At 38.7% G+C, this 22341-nt stretch overlaps 1 protein-coding gene across 4 annotated transcripts in view; it reads right to left on the bottom strand.

Annotated features, from left to right (window-relative positions):
• Nucleotides 1-22341, bottom strand: part of MYO16 (myosin XVI) — a 599178-nt gene that overhangs the window by 119185 nt on the left and 457652 nt on the right. For all 4 annotated transcript variants that reach the window (XM_070520138.1, XM_070520137.1, XM_070520139.1 and 1 more), the window contains exon 27: nt 22014-22219. In XM_070520138.1, coding sequence (XP_070376239.1) covers nt 22014-22219 — 206 coding nt within the window. The remainder of the gene's footprint in view (nt 1-22013; nt 22220-22341) is intronic.

The raw sequence follows: 22341 nt of genomic DNA, 5'->3' as shown, positions 1-22341 counted from the left end.
ATCCAATAGCTATATTTCGGGGCTTTTCCTCCTGCCACACATTTCTGTTTTTATATAACAATGTTTGTGTAGCATAAGAAATTACAGACTCACCCTCCCTGAAACAGCCTTCTCCCTGGCTGCCTCCCTTTCATCATGTTTCCCTCTCACCTGTCTCATGGCTTCTCAGTTTCCTTTGGAGACCTCATTGCCTTCCTCCTTCTACTAAATCGATGTGCCGTTCAGAATTTGCTTCCTGCTCTCCTGGAAGGTCTTCTCTGAGCAATCTCAAATACACTGAAGGCTATAACCATTGTTTATAAACTAGTGATTTCAAAATTTTCTGTATGTCAAACACAATAATCTCTTTCCTGAACTTCACACCAGTACGTCGAATTGCCTCCTGGACAGCACAGTTTGGATCTCCCAAGCACACCTCACGACCAACACGTCCCACTGCCCTCTCCTCCCACATACTCTCCCTTGCATCCTTCTTCAGTTCTCTTCCATCCATCCTCCTCCCTACCTGTGAAACCTGGGAGTCTGTCAAGACTAGTTCATCAACATGTCTTGATTATTTTACAACCCATCCATCTCTAAAGTTTACGTCTTTTTCTTCATCTCAATTAAGTTCTCTCCATAAACCCTCAGCCACTTATTTCTTGATTATTATAATCAATAATCTCCTAAATATACCCGACTTGCCCTGTCTACTCAAATTTTCACACTGTTTTGTTCAACATCCTTCAGGGACTCTCATCTTCAGCATATGGTCCTACTTTTCATGGACAGGCTCCTTCATGATGCAGTCCTCACTTTGTCTTTTCCTAGTTAAACATCTCCCAGCCCTTAGGATCACGCACTCCTGCCATGCTGAAATTTACTGAATTCACCATTCTCCCCATTGTTGTGCTTCTGCACATGCTTGTGTGGACAACTGCCCCTTGACTTCTTTCTTGGTTAACTCTAAGTGGTCTTCAAGCCTCAGCCGAATGTCGTCCACTCCTGGAAAAGTTATGAATCCCTTCCCTGGGAACCTCCACTGCCTGATCTAGACACTGCCTGCATCCTCTTCTATCTCAGCTCGCCACCTTGTCATTTTCTATTTTCCCCAGCTTCTGAGACAGAGAATAGCCTATGCATTTCATATTTTTATCCTTAAAGAACCCCACAGTGCCTGGTATGTTGAAAACATTCAACAAGCTCTTATTGAGTGAGCAGATAAAAGAAAGAAGGGAAGAAAGGAGAAATGCGAGGAGGTGGGAGAAAACAAAATTTCAATGATTATTTAAATATCACTTTATATATGACTATAATTCAATCTATAATATTTATGTACATTTATTTATAAAGCAAATGTAATAAATAATATTATTTAATATTATTTTAGTAATAACTCAAGGATATTGTTTTGCTGGTGACCCTCCATTTATACAAATATATAAAAACTAGTGATCATACCTTCGCATACCATATTTTATTAGCCATCGAGTGAAAGCACAGGAATTTCACAACAATTCATTCTTACTTTTCTTTCTAACTTATATTAAGGGGGTACTGGCCATTTTTGTCTTCTGGCACCCGGTTGCTATCTCCGAGGTCAGAGTCGGTGTCGGGTTTCTCGCTGACCCTCTCCACAGCACTGAGAAGGCACTGGTTACATTAGCACCAGGGGTCCCGGGGAAGGGAGCAGGGGGATCATGAGGAAGAATTGGCAAGGCTGCCTCTTCTTCTCCAGGGCACTGTGCCCTGCCAATTGTGACCTAATAGCACTCTTTTCTTCATATTCATCTGGATTATTTAAAATTTTTACCAGTAGCCATTTTTCCTCAGATGTGTCTTCTTTTATGCTTTCAGATTGGGTGATGATATTAAAAGAAGCCTGTGACCGATTTATTTAAAGCCGTTTTTAAACCACCTAAAAGCCATCTAAAATCAGGACTGCTGACTAGATCAACTTTACTGAAAATGACAAAACAGATCCACTTTTTTACCCAATGTGTAGTCTTCACTCAGCTAGCCTTTAGGTTTTTGTAAGAGGAAACTGTTCCATATGTGGCTGTAGACTCAGTGTGTCTCGTGGGAGGAAGTGAGTTCAGGATCTTCCTACGTCCCCTTCATGAACAGGAACCAAAACTTATGTTTATATATAATGCATAATAAATGTGTTGCTGTAGAAAGATATATCCTACATGTGACCATAGATCTATCTTATGAAAGGAGAAGGAGATGCAAACTATGACTTGCCAACATATTCACAGCCTGTTGCAAATATTTGGTGTGATGCTGATGCCCTTGAAAACCCTCTCATGCTGTCATAACTGCCACCAGCCAAGTACACTATCTATACACTCTAGAGGTTTCTAGGGAACCTGCCCTCATAAAACATTTAAACAAAGTGTCCTGCTCACCCACGTGATTCTCGTAAATGTTTCTGGCCAGCATTAAGTGGGGACTCTCCTTACAGTATTCCTCAGAGGGCATGGTGCTCTTGACCCTTCATCTTGTCTCTTCTTGTTTGTCTTCTTCTTATGATATTTTTCACAAGTTCTCAACTACCATTCCCGCCTCAATCTACATCATTTTTCTCCTACCCAGCATCCTCAGTGAGTCATTCCCTAATTTAGAGATACAGTGGACAACCTGTACTCCTTATCTCTGGTTCTCTCTGCTGCAGAAACTCTTTTGGTCGCAGTCCACAGGCCTCACATTCCCATGGCTTTGCTGACACTGTACTCTTTGGTTTTCATCTAAACCCTAGCCATAATCTGGTGACATGCCGATATACGTCTTCTGCTAGAATTTTCTCATATTCAATAGCTTATTAGCCTTCTCTACCTCAGCACATCATAGGTACCTGAACCACTACATCCAAACCCAAACTCATTCTCTACCCTTAACACCTGCTTCTCTGCTGCGACTACTTATCTCAGTTAAGGACACCTAACAGTGACCTAAGGCACCATCCTGAAACTCAGGCTAGACCTCTGGAAGTCATCTTCAGTTTTCATCTGTCTGAAGGCCCGTGTTTATAATCACTAAGTGATGTTATTTTCACATTCCAAATATCTGTTTTTCCACATCTGTCTTTTCAGTCCATTCAAATTCACACTGTTTTAACTTTAGCTAAGATCATGTTCACTTAAAACCGAACTCCACTTCGCTGCTAGAAGTAGTTCTTAGCCAGAGGAGATCCTGCCCTCCTAGGAGACATTTGGCAATGTCTGGAGACATTTTTGGTTGTCATGATGGGGTGCTCCTGGTATCTAGTGGGTAGAAGCGAGATATACTGTTAAATATCCTACAGAGCATAGGTCAGCCCACCATGACAAAGAATTATCTGGCCCAAAATGTCAAGTGCCAAAGTGGAGAATTTTTGTGCTAGAGACATCTAGCTCCTCAGCTAATTTTTTTCTGTAAAGAGCCAGATAGTACATATTTTAGGGTTTGTGGACATACGGTCTGTGTCACAACTACTCAGCTCTGCCTTTGGAACATGAAAGCAGCCGTAGACAACATGTAAACAAATGACCATGCTGTGTGCCAATGAAGCTTTATTTAACAAGCAGGCCGCTCACTGGATGCGGCCCATAGGCTGTAGTTTGCCAACCCCTCACCTAGCTTAAAGGAAAACAAAACCACATTATTCTACTGTTTTAAACATTTAATGCCTATTAGTGACAGGATAAATTCCAAGTTTTGTATCCTAAAATATGCAGGTCTTGCTTCTCTCTCTGCTCTCATTTTCTTTGCTTTTTCTTATGCTCCTGCGGTGAGAATGTCTTTCCCCGTACACCTTATGCTCCTGCAGTGAGAATGTCTTTCCCTGTACACCTGATGGTGCTTCTCACCTCCTTCCCTTTATTCATCCTAGCCTTAATTGACCTCATCCTTAGGTCTCAGTCTAAGTCTGGCATTTTCTCCATCACCTTCTTCAACAAGCTTATTTCTCATCACCGCTCAGAGTCCTCTAGGAACTTCTTTTGAGCAACTTCCATGTGGTGAGATAACAGGCTTGACTTCCAGGCTGCGATGACACCTGCAGTACTATCATCTTATGTGTCTATTCTGTCTATTCCCCAACTTAACCGGGAGCTGCTTCAGACTCTGGCGAGACTTATTCATCTTTGTATCCTCAACACTTAGAATGGTCTCAGGTCGCTTGTAGGAACTCAGTATTAATTCCAATGAATAACTTTGATAGCAACGTCTTTGAGCTTTCAAGCTTTAGGACTTTAGAGAACACTTAGATAAGATTTAGGGCAAGAAATAAAATACCCTTTAGAGGGAAATAGAGTACAGGCATAATATAACATTTTACTTTGTTAGATTTTATTTGTGATCGCTACTTTTCCTAATTTTAAATACTTCAGTGAATGATGCCGAGAAAGTGTATCTGCAGCTTCATATGGACTTTATATTTTTAACTAAATGAATAAATAATGTATGAGAATCCTAAGGAAAGAATGTACAAGACATATATATGGCTTATACCTTCCAAGCCTGTTTTAATCAGGATTTTTGTTTGTTTCTTTGACACAGATTATTGCTAGTGTGATATATATATCCCCTGACCACTGAAATGAAATGGAAATTGCACACAGTAAAGGCCAAAGGGATTTGCTTAAATCTTAATTTTTTGAGCCTTATTCCTGAACTGATGAATGTCTGATAAATGGTTACAGCAATATTTGCAGGTAACAGTTGCTGCAAAGATTTCCGAGATAACATATGAGAAATATAAGTGAAGTGCACTTTTTAAAAGCACATGCTCTATTCTCGTTACTGATAAATTTTTGAAGTACCTTAAGGCTTTTTTATGTCTCTGAGTTAAAGCACTAATAGATTATTAATCAGAGAGTTGGAGATCTCCTGTTAACTCTGAAAATTCTACTGTGGGCAAAGCAAGTGGCACTTTCTTCCTGAGTCAAAGTATTTTTCTGTTGGTGCAGGGTTGGGGGCAGAGCGTTCGTAAGTCTGTTCAGAACCCTGCACATAAATGCACATTTCTGACCATCTTGGTCATAGACGTTTTCAAGCCATGAATTCCCTAAGAACAAGAACGAAAGTTATCAGCTTCCTGGACAATTTCTAACGTGCTTAATTTTAGCTTATTTAAAATCCCATGCACATTCAAACAAATATAGTGTTCGCCTCCACTTCCTACCCAAAACTCTTGTCTAGCATCATCATTTTATGAAATACCAGCTGCTCAATGTTAATTTTTATAGAGAGATACAAGTCTGTTTAGGAAAAGTTGGTATACATAATCTGAATAATCAAAAGAGAAAAGTATACCATTATCCAAACTATCAAAATTTATCTTTAAAAAATACAAGCTTTCAAACAATACCATCATTTTAGGAAGTTCTCTGTCATAAGAATAGATTATAGGCGCTCACAAGATAGCCCAGGAACCATTTATAGATAAAGTACCCATCTAGTAGGAAACCAATAAAAACGTGAATTCACAGAGTTCTGCTTTCAGTCAAGACAGAGGAGTAGAAAGTGGTTTTACCTCCCATCCTCAAACAACTTAAAACTGGACAACATACGTGAAGCAATGGTTCTCAGGGTATTGGACACCAGAAGACGAAGATTAGAGATCCCCCGAGGGACAGGAGACAAATGAGTTAAGCCCTAAGATGCCCTCAGCTTACTTCATGGTTGGGGGAGGTGGATTCCAGGCTGTGGCACAAAGAGGGACGCCAAGTGAAGGCTGAGGATCTCCTCAAGTTAAGGCGATGGCACTGGGAGATGAGGGGTGCCAGGACAGCTTGAGTTCACAGGGCAGCAAATCTGAGAAGAGAGAGCTGCACCAAGAGAAGATCCCAGCGATCTTCAGAGACCCCCTCAAGTCTCCATCAGAACACTGATGAGCACACGCATGTGAATACACCGCCAACGTCTCAGAAAAGAACCACCCAAATGGAGGAGGGGTAACTACCTTATTCCTATCAGCCAGAGAGAAAAACCCAGCAATTCCTGGGGTGCTGGAGAGAGGGCTCAATTGTTCTGCATCGGTAGTAAGAAATAATTAGCCCCAGACTACATACTGGCCTGGTTCCATCTAACAAAGCGTGAAAGCAAAACCTCAAAACAACAAACTCTTTCCACGTGACTTAATTGCTTCCTGGACCACATTTAAGAATATTTATAGAAATACAAAAATGTACACCACCTAAAAACGTAAAATTCATAATATCTGGTATCCAATAAAAAATTACCAGGCATGCAAAGAAGCAGAACAATATGAGCTACAATGAAGAGAAAAATTAATCAATCAACACTGACTCAGAAATGACAGCTAATGAGATTAGTAGACTAATAGATACTAAAAGAAAAATAAAATATATTAAAGACATGAGGCGTTTTTATTATTTATTTGATTTTTTATTTTTTTCAGTGAAGAAGATTGGTCCTGAGCAAACATCTGTTGCGAATCTTCTTCTTTTCTTTTTCCTCCCCAAAGCCCCAGTACATAGTTGTATATGACAGTTGCAAGTCATTCTAGTTAATCCATGTGGGATGCCACCACAGCATGGTCTGATGAACAGTGCTAGATCCACACCCAGGATCCTAACCAGCAAATCCTGGTCTACTGAAGTGGAGCATACAAACTTAACGACTTGGCCACGGGGCCAGCCCTCCATGAAGCATTTTTAAAAGATCCAAACTGAACTTCTAGAGATGAAAACTACAGTAACTGAAGCAAAAGATACATTGGATTGGATTAAGCATAGATGAGACATTGCAGAAGAAAAGATTAATGAATCTGAAGACATAGCAATAGAAACTATCCAAAATGAAACACAGAGAAAAGACTGAAGAAAGATGCAAATCAGTGATGTGCACTGATCAGAAGGAGCATCAGTGATCTGTGGGGACAACTTCAAGTGTCTAATATACGTGTAATTGTAGTTTCCATATGAGAGGAGATAGAGGGGAGGGTAGAAAAAATACTTGATGAAATTATGGACAAATTTTTTCCAAATTTGATGAAAGCCATAAACCCATAGATCCAAGAAACTCATAGATCCAAGAAGCTTGATGAACCCTAAGCCCAGGAAACATGAAGAAAACTACACCAAGGTGTGACATACTCATATCACTCAAAAACAGTAAAAAAGAGAAAATTCTAAAAGCACACAGGAAAAAACCCACAAAATTGCTTACAGAAAAACGAAGTTAAGACCAACAGCTCATTTCTTTTTGGAAAGAGTGCAAGACAGAGGAGTAATACCTTTAAAATACTAGAAGAAAAATACTTCAACTTAAAAATACCTTAACTCATAAAAACATCTTTCAAAAATGAAGGTGATGATGTCCAACACCAAGAGTAAACCATAATGTACACTATGGACTGGGTGATTATGATGTGCCAATGCAGGTTCATCAGTGGTGACAAATGTCCCACTCTGCTGGGGATGTTGATAAGGGGTGGTGGTGTGCTGTGCATACACGGGGTCAGAGAGTATATGGGAAATCTCTTTATCTTCCAATCAATTTGCTGTGAACTTAAAAGTGCTCTAAAAAATAGGCTATAAAAAATGAATAAATTGAAATAAAAAAAAATGAAGGTGAAATAAGCCTAAGATCCACATGCACACAGCTTGGAGGTGAGCCATGGATTCATGAAAAGGTTTACTGAGTCACTTTCCAGGGCTCCTCCTCCTTCCCAGCCTCACTAGCACTTTCTGGTTACTTTGGTCTCTCCTTTCCTGTCCTTCCACCTGAAGTCTGGGGCTTTATTGACCCCTCTCCACTGTGTAGCCCCATGACTGCATCTGCATCTGGGCAGAGCTGCAGGCTGACAAGAAAGAGAGAAGGTCAATAAGCGTTCACTTTGCCCTCTCGGGACCATCACTCTCTGACCAGGGAGGAAGGCTCCCCTCCCTCAGAGAATTAGGTATCTGTGGGCCTTCTGCCACAGGACTGCTTGGGATGGGGCATGAGACAATGGAGGAAATAAAAAACAGGGTATTTCCACAGGCTTGGAGTGTTCTGAGTTTCACATCCTGCTCCTGGAGCCTGAAGTAGAGAGCTTCTCCTGGAGCTGTTTCTGTTTGCACCAACACCCACTTCTGGGTTCAGAGCTGGCTGGATCCAGGCCAGGGGATATGGGGGAAAAAAATGGTAAACTCAGCATCAGCTCAATGGTGCTGTTTAAACAAATAGAGGGAAATTTATATTAAATTGATATGCTTATATTAGAAAAATATAAATAATATATACACTTATATTAGAAAAGAAGAAAGGTTCCACACTGATAATCTAAACTTCCACCATAAGACTGGAAATAGAAGAGCTGAGTAAACCTCAAGCAAGCAGAATGGAAGAAATAACAAAGATAAGAGCTGAAATCAATGAAGTTATTTGAACAATTGTTTGAACAGAAAACAATAGAGATAATCAAAATCAAAAGCTGGTTTTTTGAATAAATAAACAAAATTGGTAAAACTCTAGTAAGACTGGTAAAGAAAAAAAGAAGACAGATATCAGTATCAGAAACAAAAGAGAAGATATTATCACAGACACTGTAGATATTAAAAGTATAATAAGGGAATGTTACCAACAAATCTGTAGAGATAAATTCGTCAATTTGGATGAAGTAGAGCAATTACTCAAAACCACAAATTACTAAAATCCAACCAAGATGAAATAGGCAGCATGAATATCCCCAGAATTACTAAAGAAATTGAATTCATACTTAAAATCCTTCCAATAAGAAATCTCCACACCCAAATGGTGTCACCAGCAAATTCCACCAAATATTTAATTAACAATGAACACCAATTCTACCCAGTCTTTTCCACAACATAGAAGACAGGGCACAGTCTTAAAAAAAATGTTTGGCAATTAAATATTTAGAATATGTGTGTCTTCGGAATCTGTAAAGAACTCTAAAACATAATCAACCCAAGGAAAAATTAGGCAAGACATTTGAACAGACAATTTACCAAAGAAGACATATGGTGAATGAATAAGCCCACGGAAAGATGCTTGACATCATTAGCCACCAGGGGAATGCAAAGTAAAAGCACGCTGAGATGCTAGCACCTCTCCATTAGAATGTCAAAAATGCAACGACTGGTCAAACCAAATGCTGGATGTCAGTACTGGAACTGTCCTAGCCAGCTGGTGGGAAGACAAAATGGTTATGATCAATTTGGAAAACAGCTTAGCAGTTTTATAAAAAGTTAAACATATACTAACCACATGGCTCAGCCACCCGACTCTGTATATTTACCCCAAACTCCACTCCCAAATGAAAACATGTCCATACAAAGACTTGTACACAAGTGTTCAAAGTAGTTCTGCTTGTAATAACCAGATACGGGGACAACCTAGATATCTATCAACAGTGAGTAAATGTACAAAAGGAACACTACTCATTAAACTATAGAGACACCCGACCATATGGTTGGATGTCTAAATTATTATGCTGAGTGAAAAAAGCCAGACAAGAGTAGACAGTTTATGATGCCATTTGTAAAATATTTTAGAAAATGAAACTAATTTACAATAAACAAAAGCATATCAATCTTTGTTTGGGGATGAAAAAGCAGGGATGGATAAGAAGGTGAGACTATGTAAGGGCATGAGGAGTCTTTTGGGGGTGATGGATATGTTCACCTCTTGACTTGCGGAATTGTTTCTAGGATGTAAGTTTAGGTCAAAATTTGTCATTTTTTTTATAATCAAAAAACAGGCATAGTTTATTGTGTGCCAATTACATTTTATTAACTGTTAAAAATTTTTAGAAATAAACTCACACTCATAAAAATAATTTAGAGAAACTTAACAGAAAGTGTCTTCTGTACGCCTACAATAGAAACCAAAGTTCACGCTCCTCCTGATGTGTAGTTTGCACATTGAAGAAACACCAAAGGAGTATCTCCTTTTGGTGGAAAAAAGCAAGGAGGACGAATTCAGATGAATTGCGTCTGAGATTTTGATGGGAATCGCAATGCAGCTTGCATAGTGGCAAGACGCTAAGATTACATAATATGGGTTTTGACAGTGTCCGGTCAACAGCAAAAACTATTAAATAGTAGTCATTTGTATTTGAAAAGTGTTACATTTTTGATGTTATAGCTATAAATATGTTTACTGGGTAAAGATTATTCTCAATAGGATATACTGAAGGGTAGAAAAAACAATGTCTACTATTTGCTCAGTGAGTTTGTAGCTTTTCAGTGATATCTGGTCATTATACATATAGTTTAGCCAATTGGTGTCCTAATAGTCAACTCATACTCAATGGCTGCATTTCTACATATGCCTACAGTTGTGTGTTGGTTTAAAGTATGTGAAAATATGTATCTCTATATCAAAATATGTATCTCTCTATTTTTTCCTTCAGGCTTAAGTAGATACCGCTTATACCTGAATAATGGGACAGAGATTAAAATGTATGCTAACAGAAAGGATTTTTTTCTTAGTATTTTTGAGTAATTTGAGTAAAGATCACAAAATTTAGACTCCATAGTATGATACAGAGATGCTCCATTCTTTTACCCAATACACTTATTCAACATTTAGCAATCATTAATGTAAAAAACAAACAGAAAGCAGAGACACGTAAAAATAATAGATTTGCATACCCTAGTCTCCAAGAACTGCAAAAGCACTCAATTAGCTAGTGTAGCTAAGAATTCCTTGTACACAGTAGGTAATCCATACGTATTTGTGGAAGAAAGGAAGGACAGAAGGTGAGACTGAGGGAGGGAAGGAAATGGAAGAGAAGAGAGAGAAATGTTTAAAATAGTGATCCAGGACACATCAAGGTATCCCTAAGAAGTAATCTTTTTTGTCAATCTTCAACATTTGCTGTTTATCTGAATTTATATTTAACTGGGTATCCTGTCTCTTACCTGGCAACCTTACCTACCACACACAGGCCCCAACCCAGCCATCCACAATCCAGTGAGCCTACTGAGCCGCTGCGGTTGAGAGGCACTCACTTAATTTAGTCTGAAGAATGCTTGGGGGAGGGTGTTTAGTAACACAGATTTCATAAACAGTAGCAGAGGCACAAGGACAAAGAGTATTCCCTGGAAAATGACCAGAGATAATTAGAATTTTTTATTCATTATTTCGAGACCAACAACATAATTATTAGGCACCAATCTTGTACCAGGCCCTGTGTTAGGTACGGGGATCACAATCTGAAATAGGAGACTGGTATACGTCACTGAGGTTGCATCTAGATAAGATTGTGAGACGATACTACAGTATAGTGGGAGGGACAAACTCTTTATTCCAATAAAGATCTTTTCTATTCCAGTAATAAAGAGCTGGAATGGGAAAGATGCTATTAACATTGCATTTCTAAGGTGCATTGTAGCATGGCATATAGAAATTAACCATTCTCAGTGAACATGCACCATGAGAGTATCGACCAAGAGGATCCTGTATGGTGAAGTCAGCGAGCCTGAGAAACAAGGAACAGGACTAGAACACAGAAGCTGCTGTGAGATGAGACCTTTAATCAATCACCATGAATAAGGGTACTGGCTTGGCTTTGGGGGAAATGCGTGTCCCATTAAGAGAGTATGTGTGCTTTATTTGGAGTAATGTTCAAAGCACAATAAAGGATTAGAAGTCAACATATAAAAGTATCTAATTAAAAGGTGCTGAACTAATTCAAGTGTGGGAAGATGATTGTGGCATCAGTGTTGGTCTTAACAATGGGGTATATTTGGCATAGAAAGTAGTTCATTCTGTTACTATACCTGCTCCAAACACACCTTCCACTGGGACAGGACTACTTTTCAATAGCTCTTGAAATGGCTCCTTTAAAAGAGTCTCTTCCTAATATTTCTATAAAAGTCAATCTTGAAACGATGTGATCATCTCTAACGGAAAATGTATGGATATAACTTTCTTGCTTTACTATCTTGTTAAATAATCATTTCTTTACTAAATGTAATGTATAAAGTACATTAGCTCTGTAGAGCTAGCTAGCTCTTAGCTCTGTAGAGACCTAAAAGAAGTTCCTTCACAAAAGGGAGAACATGATTTTGATGAATGCCACATGTGGTATTCTAGTTTTTGAATGTTCTTGAAAGTTCTAGTTCTAGAATCTTGAATTCATTGTTTAGAATATATTAAAAGTTTCTTCCTAATATAAGTTACTCCACTTTTGACAGCTGCAGAGAAAGTAGCTGAGATCCTGTACAGAAATATGTTGGGATTTTTTTGGTCATAAATAGAAAGAGATTTGTAGGAATATTCATTTAAAGTTTAAAAATATGTTGTCATCACCATATTTTTAAAACTGTGGATTTTTTTAAAAAAAAACTGTGGATTTCTTAACAATAAAATAAATTACTTTTATTCCAAAATTGAGTTCTGCTAAATGTAGAAATCTTTCTTTCATATAAATATTTACTTAGCAAATTGGCACAAAAATAGGTTTTCAAGTTTAACTAATAGGGTCTTACAATAATGTAGTTATAGTAGAGGATTCAGTGAGTTTATTGTGGAAACACTGTCAAGTGGGTCAGCTCTAACTGTAAATTACTCTTAGTTAAGAATAGCTTCTCCCCTAAACACAGATATCAATACAGCGTCTATTGTGATTTGATGTTTCCATTCCTAAAAATATTTCTACTGCATAAATTGATCCTCTACCTTTGCAAAGTCACAGAGAGTGCTTTTAGTTCAAAGAACAAAGAAAGAAACATCAAATGAAGTGATTTTTTATAATCAATATGAGTACTAATATATGCATTGTTCTATTTTTATCAAATGACTAGAAATTTCAAAGAATGACTGAACAATGTTCACTGTTTTGGGAAGTGAGAATATTATTATACTGTGACTCAGGCCAGACTGAGATGGTCTCACACTAAAGTCTAAATGACTACCCTAAAATGGAAATATTTAGGCATAATTAAACCAAACATCTTAAGCTGGCTAGATAATGACAACTATTTTGACCCACTAATGCATCTCATATAGGATATCAATGACTACTACATCTTGGACACAACATTTAGAGCTCAACTATAAAACTACACAGAAAACTAAAACATTATTCATTCATATCTTAGTTCATTCAACAAATATTTGTTGACAACCTACTATGTGCACGTAGTAGGAAGTCTTCCTTAACAGAGCTTATAGTCTTTTGGGAATGACAGCGATTAAAGATTCCTGGTAATGAAATGCAATGAGACTCACAAGAAGATAAGCGCAGTGTGAAGACAGTCAGGGTGACCAATGTCCTGGTTTGCCAGGGACAGTTCCAGCTTGTTCTTGTATTCTTGTCAAAATTATTTATAGTGCCCCATTTCACTATGAAACATGCCCTGGTTTGGTCAATATACTCTACGGTTACCCTTGTCATTGGCAACATAAAACATTAGATTCTAGAATAATTCTGTGTAATATACTGCTCCAGAGATTAGGAATAGATTTCTAAATTTAATGTGTATATATTTAGTGCCAAAATAACTTTATGTCTACAATTTACTCATTGGACCCTCAATGTGAAGATGATGAGAGACTTGGCAATGAATTAATGCAACATATGAGATCTGAGTTAGTCGCATCTTTTAAGACAACTACTATGGATTGAATGTGCCCCCCCCCCAAAAAAAAACCTCATATTTTGAAGCCCTAATACCCAATGTGACTGTATTTGTCAATAGGGCCTTTAGGAGGTAACTAAAGTTAAAGGAAGTTATAAGGGTGGGGCCCTAATTCAATAAGACTGGTGCCCTTTTAAGTAGAGACACCAGAGAGTGCTTTCTCTCTCTCTCTCTTTGTCTCTCTCATTCTCAGGCTTGTTCTCACTCTCTTTCTCTCTTTGTGTGCACGCACAGAGGCAAGCCTATGGAAGCTCACAGGGAGAAGGCAGCTGTCTGCAATCCAAGGGGTGAGCCCTCACCAGGCACCAACCCTGTTGGCGCCTTGATCTTGGACTTCTAGTCTCCAAAATCGTGAGAAAATAAATGTCTGCTGGTTAAGCCCCCCAGTCTATGGTATTTTGTTACCGCAGCCCAACAGGCTAATACAATGACTGATCGCTCAGACTGTTATGCTGAAGAGTCCCCAGCTCAACCAGGACGTCTGGAACCTCTTTAGCTAAGTCTGAGCCAAGTAAGAAAATGGAAAGAATGACTCAGAAATAGTAATTTAACTTATGCATATGGAATTTTGGACATTTAACTCAGAAAGGCAAGATAATCAGATTTGGTATTTCAATTCCTTTGGAATCGAATATCTCTGGACTTTAATTTAGAAGATGTATTAATCTTTGAACTTTCATTTTTCACTGGGAACTTGATAATGAAGAAGATTTATAGTCAAATTTGAAGAATATCTAGGCTACTGGAATTTTATTATTTGAATTGCTCTTTTTTTGTATTTTAACGTTTTCATTTATTCTGCTTGCAGAATCCCTGAGGGACTCAGATGGACTAGCTGTCAGGACAGGGTTTGGGATGGGAAGTAAGAATGCATTTACAGCCCCAAAGACAGAGAGGCCTTGAAATCATTAAAGTAAGGCCTTGTTGGCCCACTTCAGAATCTTTGGGTGCAAAATGTCTACTGCTTATCAGTGGTTCAGAAGGATACACGAAGAAGCAGTGGGGTGCTCATGACAGCGGGATAAAGAATGTTCTCAAAGACTACAGATGTCCCCCTCAGGGGTATAGCCACCTCCCCCCTTTGTTATTTATAGGTTCACTGGATGAGTCCACTGATTCCGGAACACGAGGCACTGCCAAGGGGTACTGAGGGAGCTTCCTTTTCTTTCCTTGTGTTTCCTTAGAGACAGAAGCAGGCCGACACTCGGGGTCACCGTCTAATCCTTCACACTTCACAAGGGAAGGTGAAGTGACTGACCAATCTAATTGATAATTTTGGTGAGACAAACAGAGCATTCTCAGCTGTTTATTAACAAACTGCTTGCAAAGAAGCAGTTGTTTTCTCTGCTCTGCCAGGCTCCACGCCTTCCCTGAACAGTCTTCCTCATGGGGAGGTCTACCTGAGTCCAAGTTGTCTGTAACTTGGGGGAATTCTGCCCAATTCTGAGTATTTTTTGCAGGCGCTTTTGCCTCTTATGACAAACAATGTCGTTCAACCTAGACTTTATGTGCAAGAAAGGTGACATCTTGATCATTTTTGTCTTCTAATTTTGGTGAAAAATTGGATAAGGAAAAAGATGATATTGATTAGCTTCCCTCAAAGATCCCAATGATGGCCTGAGGTTCTTTGTAGACTCCTGAATTATTAAGATTATTTAGATATAATGAATGAAAACTATCACGTACTAACGGTCACATTAAACAACATCATTCTTCTATAAACAGAATTAAATAACTTACAAGTAATGAAACAGGCAACTTCTAGGTAATTATTTAAAACTGTCTTGGTCCTGAAAGCAAGGTCATTTTGCATTTATGTTTTGCTTGACATAATTTATAATTAAAAACATTAAGGTACATCACTGGAGGGAAGTGGGGAAGCCCAGATACATCAAATGATAAATAAGATTCAGAATTCTGGGATTGAACTTTTTAATGTACTCCCAAAATTGTATTAAAAATACAACGCAACTGTCAAAATATTGAATTCATGCAGAAAATAGCTTCCTGTCTATTTTCCTGGAATAGCAATAATGACCCTGATTTCATTTGTTTCGTATTGAATGCTTACTCAAGTGGAATTACATATTCGTTTAAAATCATTTGGAATGGCCAGTTTGGGGTATTGTTTCCAAGGTTGTTATAAAGTTACTAAAGTCATTTTTGTTTCCATTTTTTTACATTATTTCAAAGGAAAATGTGCAGTTCTGCATATTCAGGATAACTTTTCTTCCGCTTCCTTGAGCTAAGTTTTCAGAGGTCATCAGTGGTGCATCTGCATTCCATCACCCAGCTACATTGTTGCCATCGTATAAATTTGCAAGATTAAGTACGAGAATAACCGCAGTCCAAGAAACTCAGCAAAATGAACTGGGCTGTTTTTCGGGAAACAGAACAAGATAATCCAGAATGAAGGGCCCACCACTGAATGTTAGGAATGTCCAGGGATTTCTTTTCCTCATTGATGACATAGTGCCATTCTGGCATTCCTGTGCCTGTGGGTGCTAGTGACAATCAAGCCCATCAATCAATCAAGAGATTGCCCATCCTAATGAGAAAAGCAGAACGGTGCCAATATCAGTATAAATCTTGCATGTGGAGGAGTTAAAAACACCCTCAGGGATGAGATGGGAGACTCTGGGCCAATACCTGACTCCTCGGGACCTCCGTATCTTCAGCTATAAAACAGGAACGCTACTAATAGTAAACTCATGGGAGTGTTATGAGGATGAAACGAGATAATGCCTGTAAAGAGCTTGGCACGCGCAGTGCCCAATGCTCTGTCAGCACTGATAAATGTTACTTAAGGTAAATTGAAATCAAAGCTCTGGCAGTTATTAATTAAACAATAACTAACATCTATATAATAAGAGTAGTTACCTAAAAATGTTATTATGAGGAAGGGAATTTAAGTATAAAGTGTAGATTTAGACTTTGACCCACAGCAGGTACACAAAGATAGCCAATGGTGATGCCCTTGCTGCTGCTGCTGATAGCGACTTCCCAAGCCATACGACATTTAGATTCAGTACAATGCTTGATAAAATAAGAGTGAATTAATGAATAGTGAAGAAATGCATGTGAATGAATGAGTGAATAAATGATCATGGGAGATCATATAACTTGTTAGGGTAGAAATTAAGATCTAAGCTAGATTACGAAAGTACAAAAGCAAATATCAAAGTCATCTTTCATTGCCTGTCCTTTTTCTGTGGATTGTTTTCCAACTCTGTCAGAAAGGGGGTGAATGAGACTACATAAAGGGTTAGCTGCCCTTGGGTCAAAACCGCCCACCTTCTGTTTCTGCCAATAAAGTTTATTGCAACCCTGCCTCACCATTCGTTTACATACTCTCCACGGCTGCTTTCGGCCACAAGGCAGAGTTCAGCAGTTGCATCAGAGACATTATGGCCTGCAAGCCCACCATAGTTACCATGTGACCCTTTATAGAGGGCATCTGCGGATTCCCAGAGTAGATTATGGGGGAATTTATGATTCATATTCCACTGGGCAGTGTAACAAATTCCCAATAAAAATATACTTAATAATGTTTAGGTTGAAATGACTTCTAGGATTATTTCTTATACCTCTCTCTCCTATTTTATATTTCATTGAAAAGTAATAAGTCCTCTTCCCTCTCTAACATCATTAAACCTTAGACAATCAGCCAATCCTGCAGGAGGGTTTTAGCAGAAAGAGCACAGTTAGATTTGGCAAAATTACCCTGAAGAAAATTCATGCTTTGCCAATTAAAGCTTTTAGAATATTTAATAGCTCCTGAACTTCTTAATTCACATTTCTATTAGAGCTGCATTGACAGGAACTGGCCTCACTTCTGTGTAACAAGGAAAACTTTTAGAAGATTCCAACCCAGATCTGTGATTGGTGATTTTGCTTCATCAGGCAGCCACTGCCCATTAGTTTAATCCAATAAACTGGAGTGTGTCTTCTTTCATCCATCTCCCCACACCCAATTTAATATCACGGCTGTGTTCTTTCACTGCTTGACCTTTCAGCAACAACTGTGTCATTTAAACAAGCTCAATGATTCAGACTAATTCTAACAGGGATCTCATCCAGTAGCTGTCTCAAAGCACAGATCGTGCTCCCTCACCATGCCAAGCATAATACCAGTCCCTGGGGTGCTTTCACTGGACAAGCCCTTCTGTCTTCTCCAAATAAGGTCACCTCATTAAAGGGTCAACCTCTCCCTGTAGTGATGTCGTTGTACTCTCCCCACCAACATAAATAAGCCCATGGATGAATGATGATGGGCATGACCCCTAGAAGCTTCCACCCAGGATCCAGAGTTAGATTCCAAAAGATGTCCTTCCTAAGTCTAGACGAGGATGAAAATTTACAGGATTAGGACCCTGAGAAGAGTAGAGATACATATCACTAAAATCTGGCACTGATAACCACTGAAAAGCTATGTTACTTATAATGTCACAAGACTGCAGCATATTAAAGCAAGCTTTGGAAAATGATGGTAGGGTACCCTACAAGGTACAAGGCATGGTACCACACCTTTAAGGACTCCTCAAAAGCACTTAATCAGCATTTACTCATATTATTCTCTCCCTCAACTCTTTAATTTGGAAAAAAAAAAGATAGTATTATATTATCCAACACACTGAACTCATATACACGTACTGGGGTGAGATGAAATAACAGCAGTTGATATGAATGGGCGTGGCTGTGGAAGATTATTGTTCTCAGTGACTTGCACGTTCTCCCTTTAAGAGGATGTGGTAGCTTGTCCCAAAGTTGGCCATTGTCAATTGCTTCCTTTTCACCAAAAAGATCTGGGCTGATCTACAACTGCTTTGACCAATAGAATACAGGGAAAGTGATGCTGTATTAGTTCCAGGTCCAGCTTTCAAGAGGACTGCAAGTGTCCTTGCTTGCTCCTTGGAACCGTGAGGCACCAGGGAAGAAAGGCAGGCTATTCTGCTGGAGAGAGAGGCCATATGGAGGAACACTGAGGAACCAGACAGGTGAGTGAAGAAGCCGTCTTGTACATCCAGCCCAGCTAACATCAACCTCTGCTGCCATATGACTGCAACTGTTGGAGAGACCTCAAGGAAGAATTGCCCAACTAACCCCAGTTAACCCAGAACTGGGAGAAATAATAAACTTCTATTTTATGCCACTAAGTTTTGGGGTGGCCTGATACACAGCAACAGACAACTGAGCCAGAAGTGTACACATTCCACTCTTTGTTATGTGTTTTCCAGTACCTCCTATGAGTAGGACACTTCTCTACCCTATTGATGTTGGCCTTGACCAAGTGACTGCCTTTAACCAATGGGATATAAGGGAGTGACATATGCCACATCTCAGCAGAAGCTGTAACAGCCATTGCCATTTCTCTTCTCCCTCTTTCACCAAAAGGGGATGCCCTAGATCTGGGCTATTTTTTAACTGGGGCCCATTATGAAAAAGAGACCCAGATGAGAACTGATTTGGGCTTAGGTGTGCTACCTTTAAACCACAGGCAAAGTACTGTAAGAGGGAAATAAGCCTTTGCTGTTTCAAGCCACTGACTTGGGATTTTGTGTAACACAGAATATATCGGTGTTTTTCGTGATAATATTTCAGAATGGTGTCTTTCATTTAAGAGAGATGGTGGCAAATTTCGATTGAAATAAATTAGTAATTGCATTTCTACTGATCTGCCATTGCAAATAAGGATGATAAGGAGAAATCATGACTCCTTTCAGGTAAGGGGCTGATGAAAGGCATGGAAAGATTTACCGAAAAGTATCATTTCCCATCTCCACTGCTCTTTTAACCAAATAAAGTATAGCCATGGTCTTTGTGATGCAGAAACCTTACTTTAAACTGAACAACAGTTAATCTCCCAATGCCGGGTTCTTTCTGAAAACGTTGATTAAATACCTACAATGCACAGGCGTTGTGACTGAATAAGACACGGTCCTAGCCTAGAAGTCATAGTCTAGCAAGACATGCATACATACAAAAACTTGTACTTCATTTTAAGAGACATTTACTGCATATACTATTTTAATAGAGATTAGTCCTGGCAGGGTAGATATGTCAAACTAGACTTGGAAAAACACAAAAAACAAAGGTAAAACAATTCTTCTAATCATTGTTATATATAACATTGTATACATGCATACACACACATCCATGTTCACACACTCTCCTGGGAATGGAGTAATCATGCAGCTACCAAAGATTATTCTAGAGAAACATTGAAGGACCCTTTAATGCAAAGTTTCTTTGATTCCGTGACTCTTGGACACTCTAATAAAATAAAGAAACAGAAGAAAATGCACTAAATGCCCTTTAAAAATATTCATCTAGTGAGATTAATCTATTTCATATACAATGTAGGAATCCACGCACTTCTCAAACTTCAAGTGCATACAGATCACTTAGGAATCTCGACAAGTTTATAGACTTTGTCAGTAAATCCACAAATGCCTGAGATTTTGCGTTCTCACCACAGTCACTTTGATTATCAAACCATTCACATACGTCCAACCTTTGGCTGGGACAAAACCAAACCAAACCAAACAAAGACGTTATCCCCAAGTCACTAGGCCAGTGGTTCTCGAAGGGTCCACACACCAGCAATGTCAGCATCACCCGTGGACTCATTAGAAAGGCGAATTCACAGGCCTCACCTAGACTTACTGAATCTGAAACTCTGGGGTTGCTGTGCAGGAGTCTGCGTTTTAACAAGCCTACGGTGATTCTGATGGGCTCTAATGTTGGAGAACCTCTGTCCTCAGCGATGCTTGGGCAAGGAGTTACTACTGCTGGGTGAACTATAATTGATCCAGGCCTGTGGCCCTCTGAAACCATATGCCACTAGCGGGTAATACCACCTGACCCCTCACCATGAGACAAACCAGGGGTCCACAGATCCCACTCCCTGTTGATTGTCACTCAGAAGGTCTGGCATGAATTTGGGGATCTATTATTCTAAACTTGTATATGGGCAGGTTTTAAACTCATTGATCCAAAGACCACTTGTACTTAAATGGGCAGGAGGGGCGACTAACTCCCAAATGACAACGTGTGGGAAATATATATACTCTTTAATAGGCCAAACATTTCTGAAGACCACGAATGATTCTCCACTGAGGGACCAGAAAGACGCAAATCCTCACCTGATGCCTCTTAAAGCACAACGAGCAGCGACGGGACGCCACCACCCCTAGCCAACAGAAGCACAAACTAATTCTTATATTCAGGCTTAATGTATCCCTACGTAATGCCCAACTTTGCAGTTCTTCCCTATAAAGAGGAGACAGTGTGTCTGTTAGCTCATTAATAAGCGTCTCTGAAGTTTTTAAACAGAAATATTTGTCTATCTGAAATACATATTCTGCAGGTTAAACATACTCATTCCCCAAATAATTTATCCTGATATGTGGCTGATTTTATCTTCTCTCTTCTGAAGACAGTCTGTCAGTCTTTTTAAAACGGATGGCTCAAACGAACTCATAGGATGTTTATTTTCTTATTTTGTGTCTTTGTGAAGTCTACCAAAATACACGAGAAACAAACGCTACTTCTTTCTTATGGAAAAACAAATGTTATAAGAATTGAACATAAAACTTTAGCCATAATGTAAATATCGTAGCCTGTGTTCTGAGCTAAGTATTTCCAATTTCGTGATTTCAGTTTTTGGGTTGGTTTGCTTTGTTTTACTTTTGTAGCTTCATCACACTAGTGGTTCAAATTGAACTTCTGGTCAACAAAAGTCCTAAAATCTCTTTTTTTAGATGAATAACTTGTCAAACAGATTTTTCCATACTATTGTTTTGCAGTTAGTTTTTAACCACAAAATGCTAGTTTCATACTTGTAATGTTGATATTATTTTATATTAATATTATTTTTAAATTTCATAGTTTTAATCTAAGATTACTAAATACTTTCTAGTTTTCTTTCTGCCTACCCGTTTTCATTTTTTGGTTGCCTAAAAACAGACATTCTCATTATTTTCACCTGTGGCTGTGTTCTGATAAAACTTTATTTATAAAACCAGGTGGTGAGCTGCATTTGGTCCATGAGTGCAGTTTGCCAACCCCTGAACTAAAAAAGTCTTGTTCGTGGATGTAAAGGAAAAAATAAACACATATATATGTTCTTCTTTTAAATTATAACTTTTATGTAAACGTTATATGCAACAATTTTATAAATCTTCAAATGCAAGGAAATCCACAAATTTAGGGGAACATGCAAATGGTTTTCAAGCTTCAGTAAAGTTTAATAAATTTTTACATAAGCCTTATCAGTGCATTTCATTGTTTCCCAGAGTATTTTGTTCACGCAAGATAGAAAAATATAAACAATAAAGGCAATGCCAGAGAAGAAAACAGAAGATTCCTGTTACAATATCATCAATATGCTACACTGAACAGCGGACACAATGTTTCAAGAGCAGAATTTACCTTGACAGAAAATCCGAGAAGGAAAGCCGAACAGGGTATCCATACCGGATGATTTTCACCATCTCCAGGACCCCGATATATTGTAGCTGAGCAGACACATAAAAATTATCAAAGGTTTCTGGCAGCTTGGAGTTATTGGGCTTGATGCAATGAATAAAGTGTGGAGTGCACATCTCAAGTTTTCCAGTGATATCCGTCAGAGATTTCTAAGGAGAGAAGTACAACCAAACTGATTTTCCAAAGAAGAAACTGACTGAAAATATAAAGGAGTTTTTTTTTTAAGGAAGATTGGCTCTGAGCTAACATCCTCTGTCCATCCTCCTCTTTT

Source organism: Equus asinus, chromosome 11 (assembly GCF_041296235.1).
Source record: "Equus asinus isolate D_3611 breed Donkey chromosome 11, EquAss-T2T_v2, whole genome shotgun sequence".
NCBI classification, from domain to species: Eukaryota; Metazoa; Chordata; class Mammalia; order Perissodactyla; family Equidae; genus Equus; species Equus asinus.
This window is presented reverse-complemented; position numbering and strand designations above follow the sequence as displayed.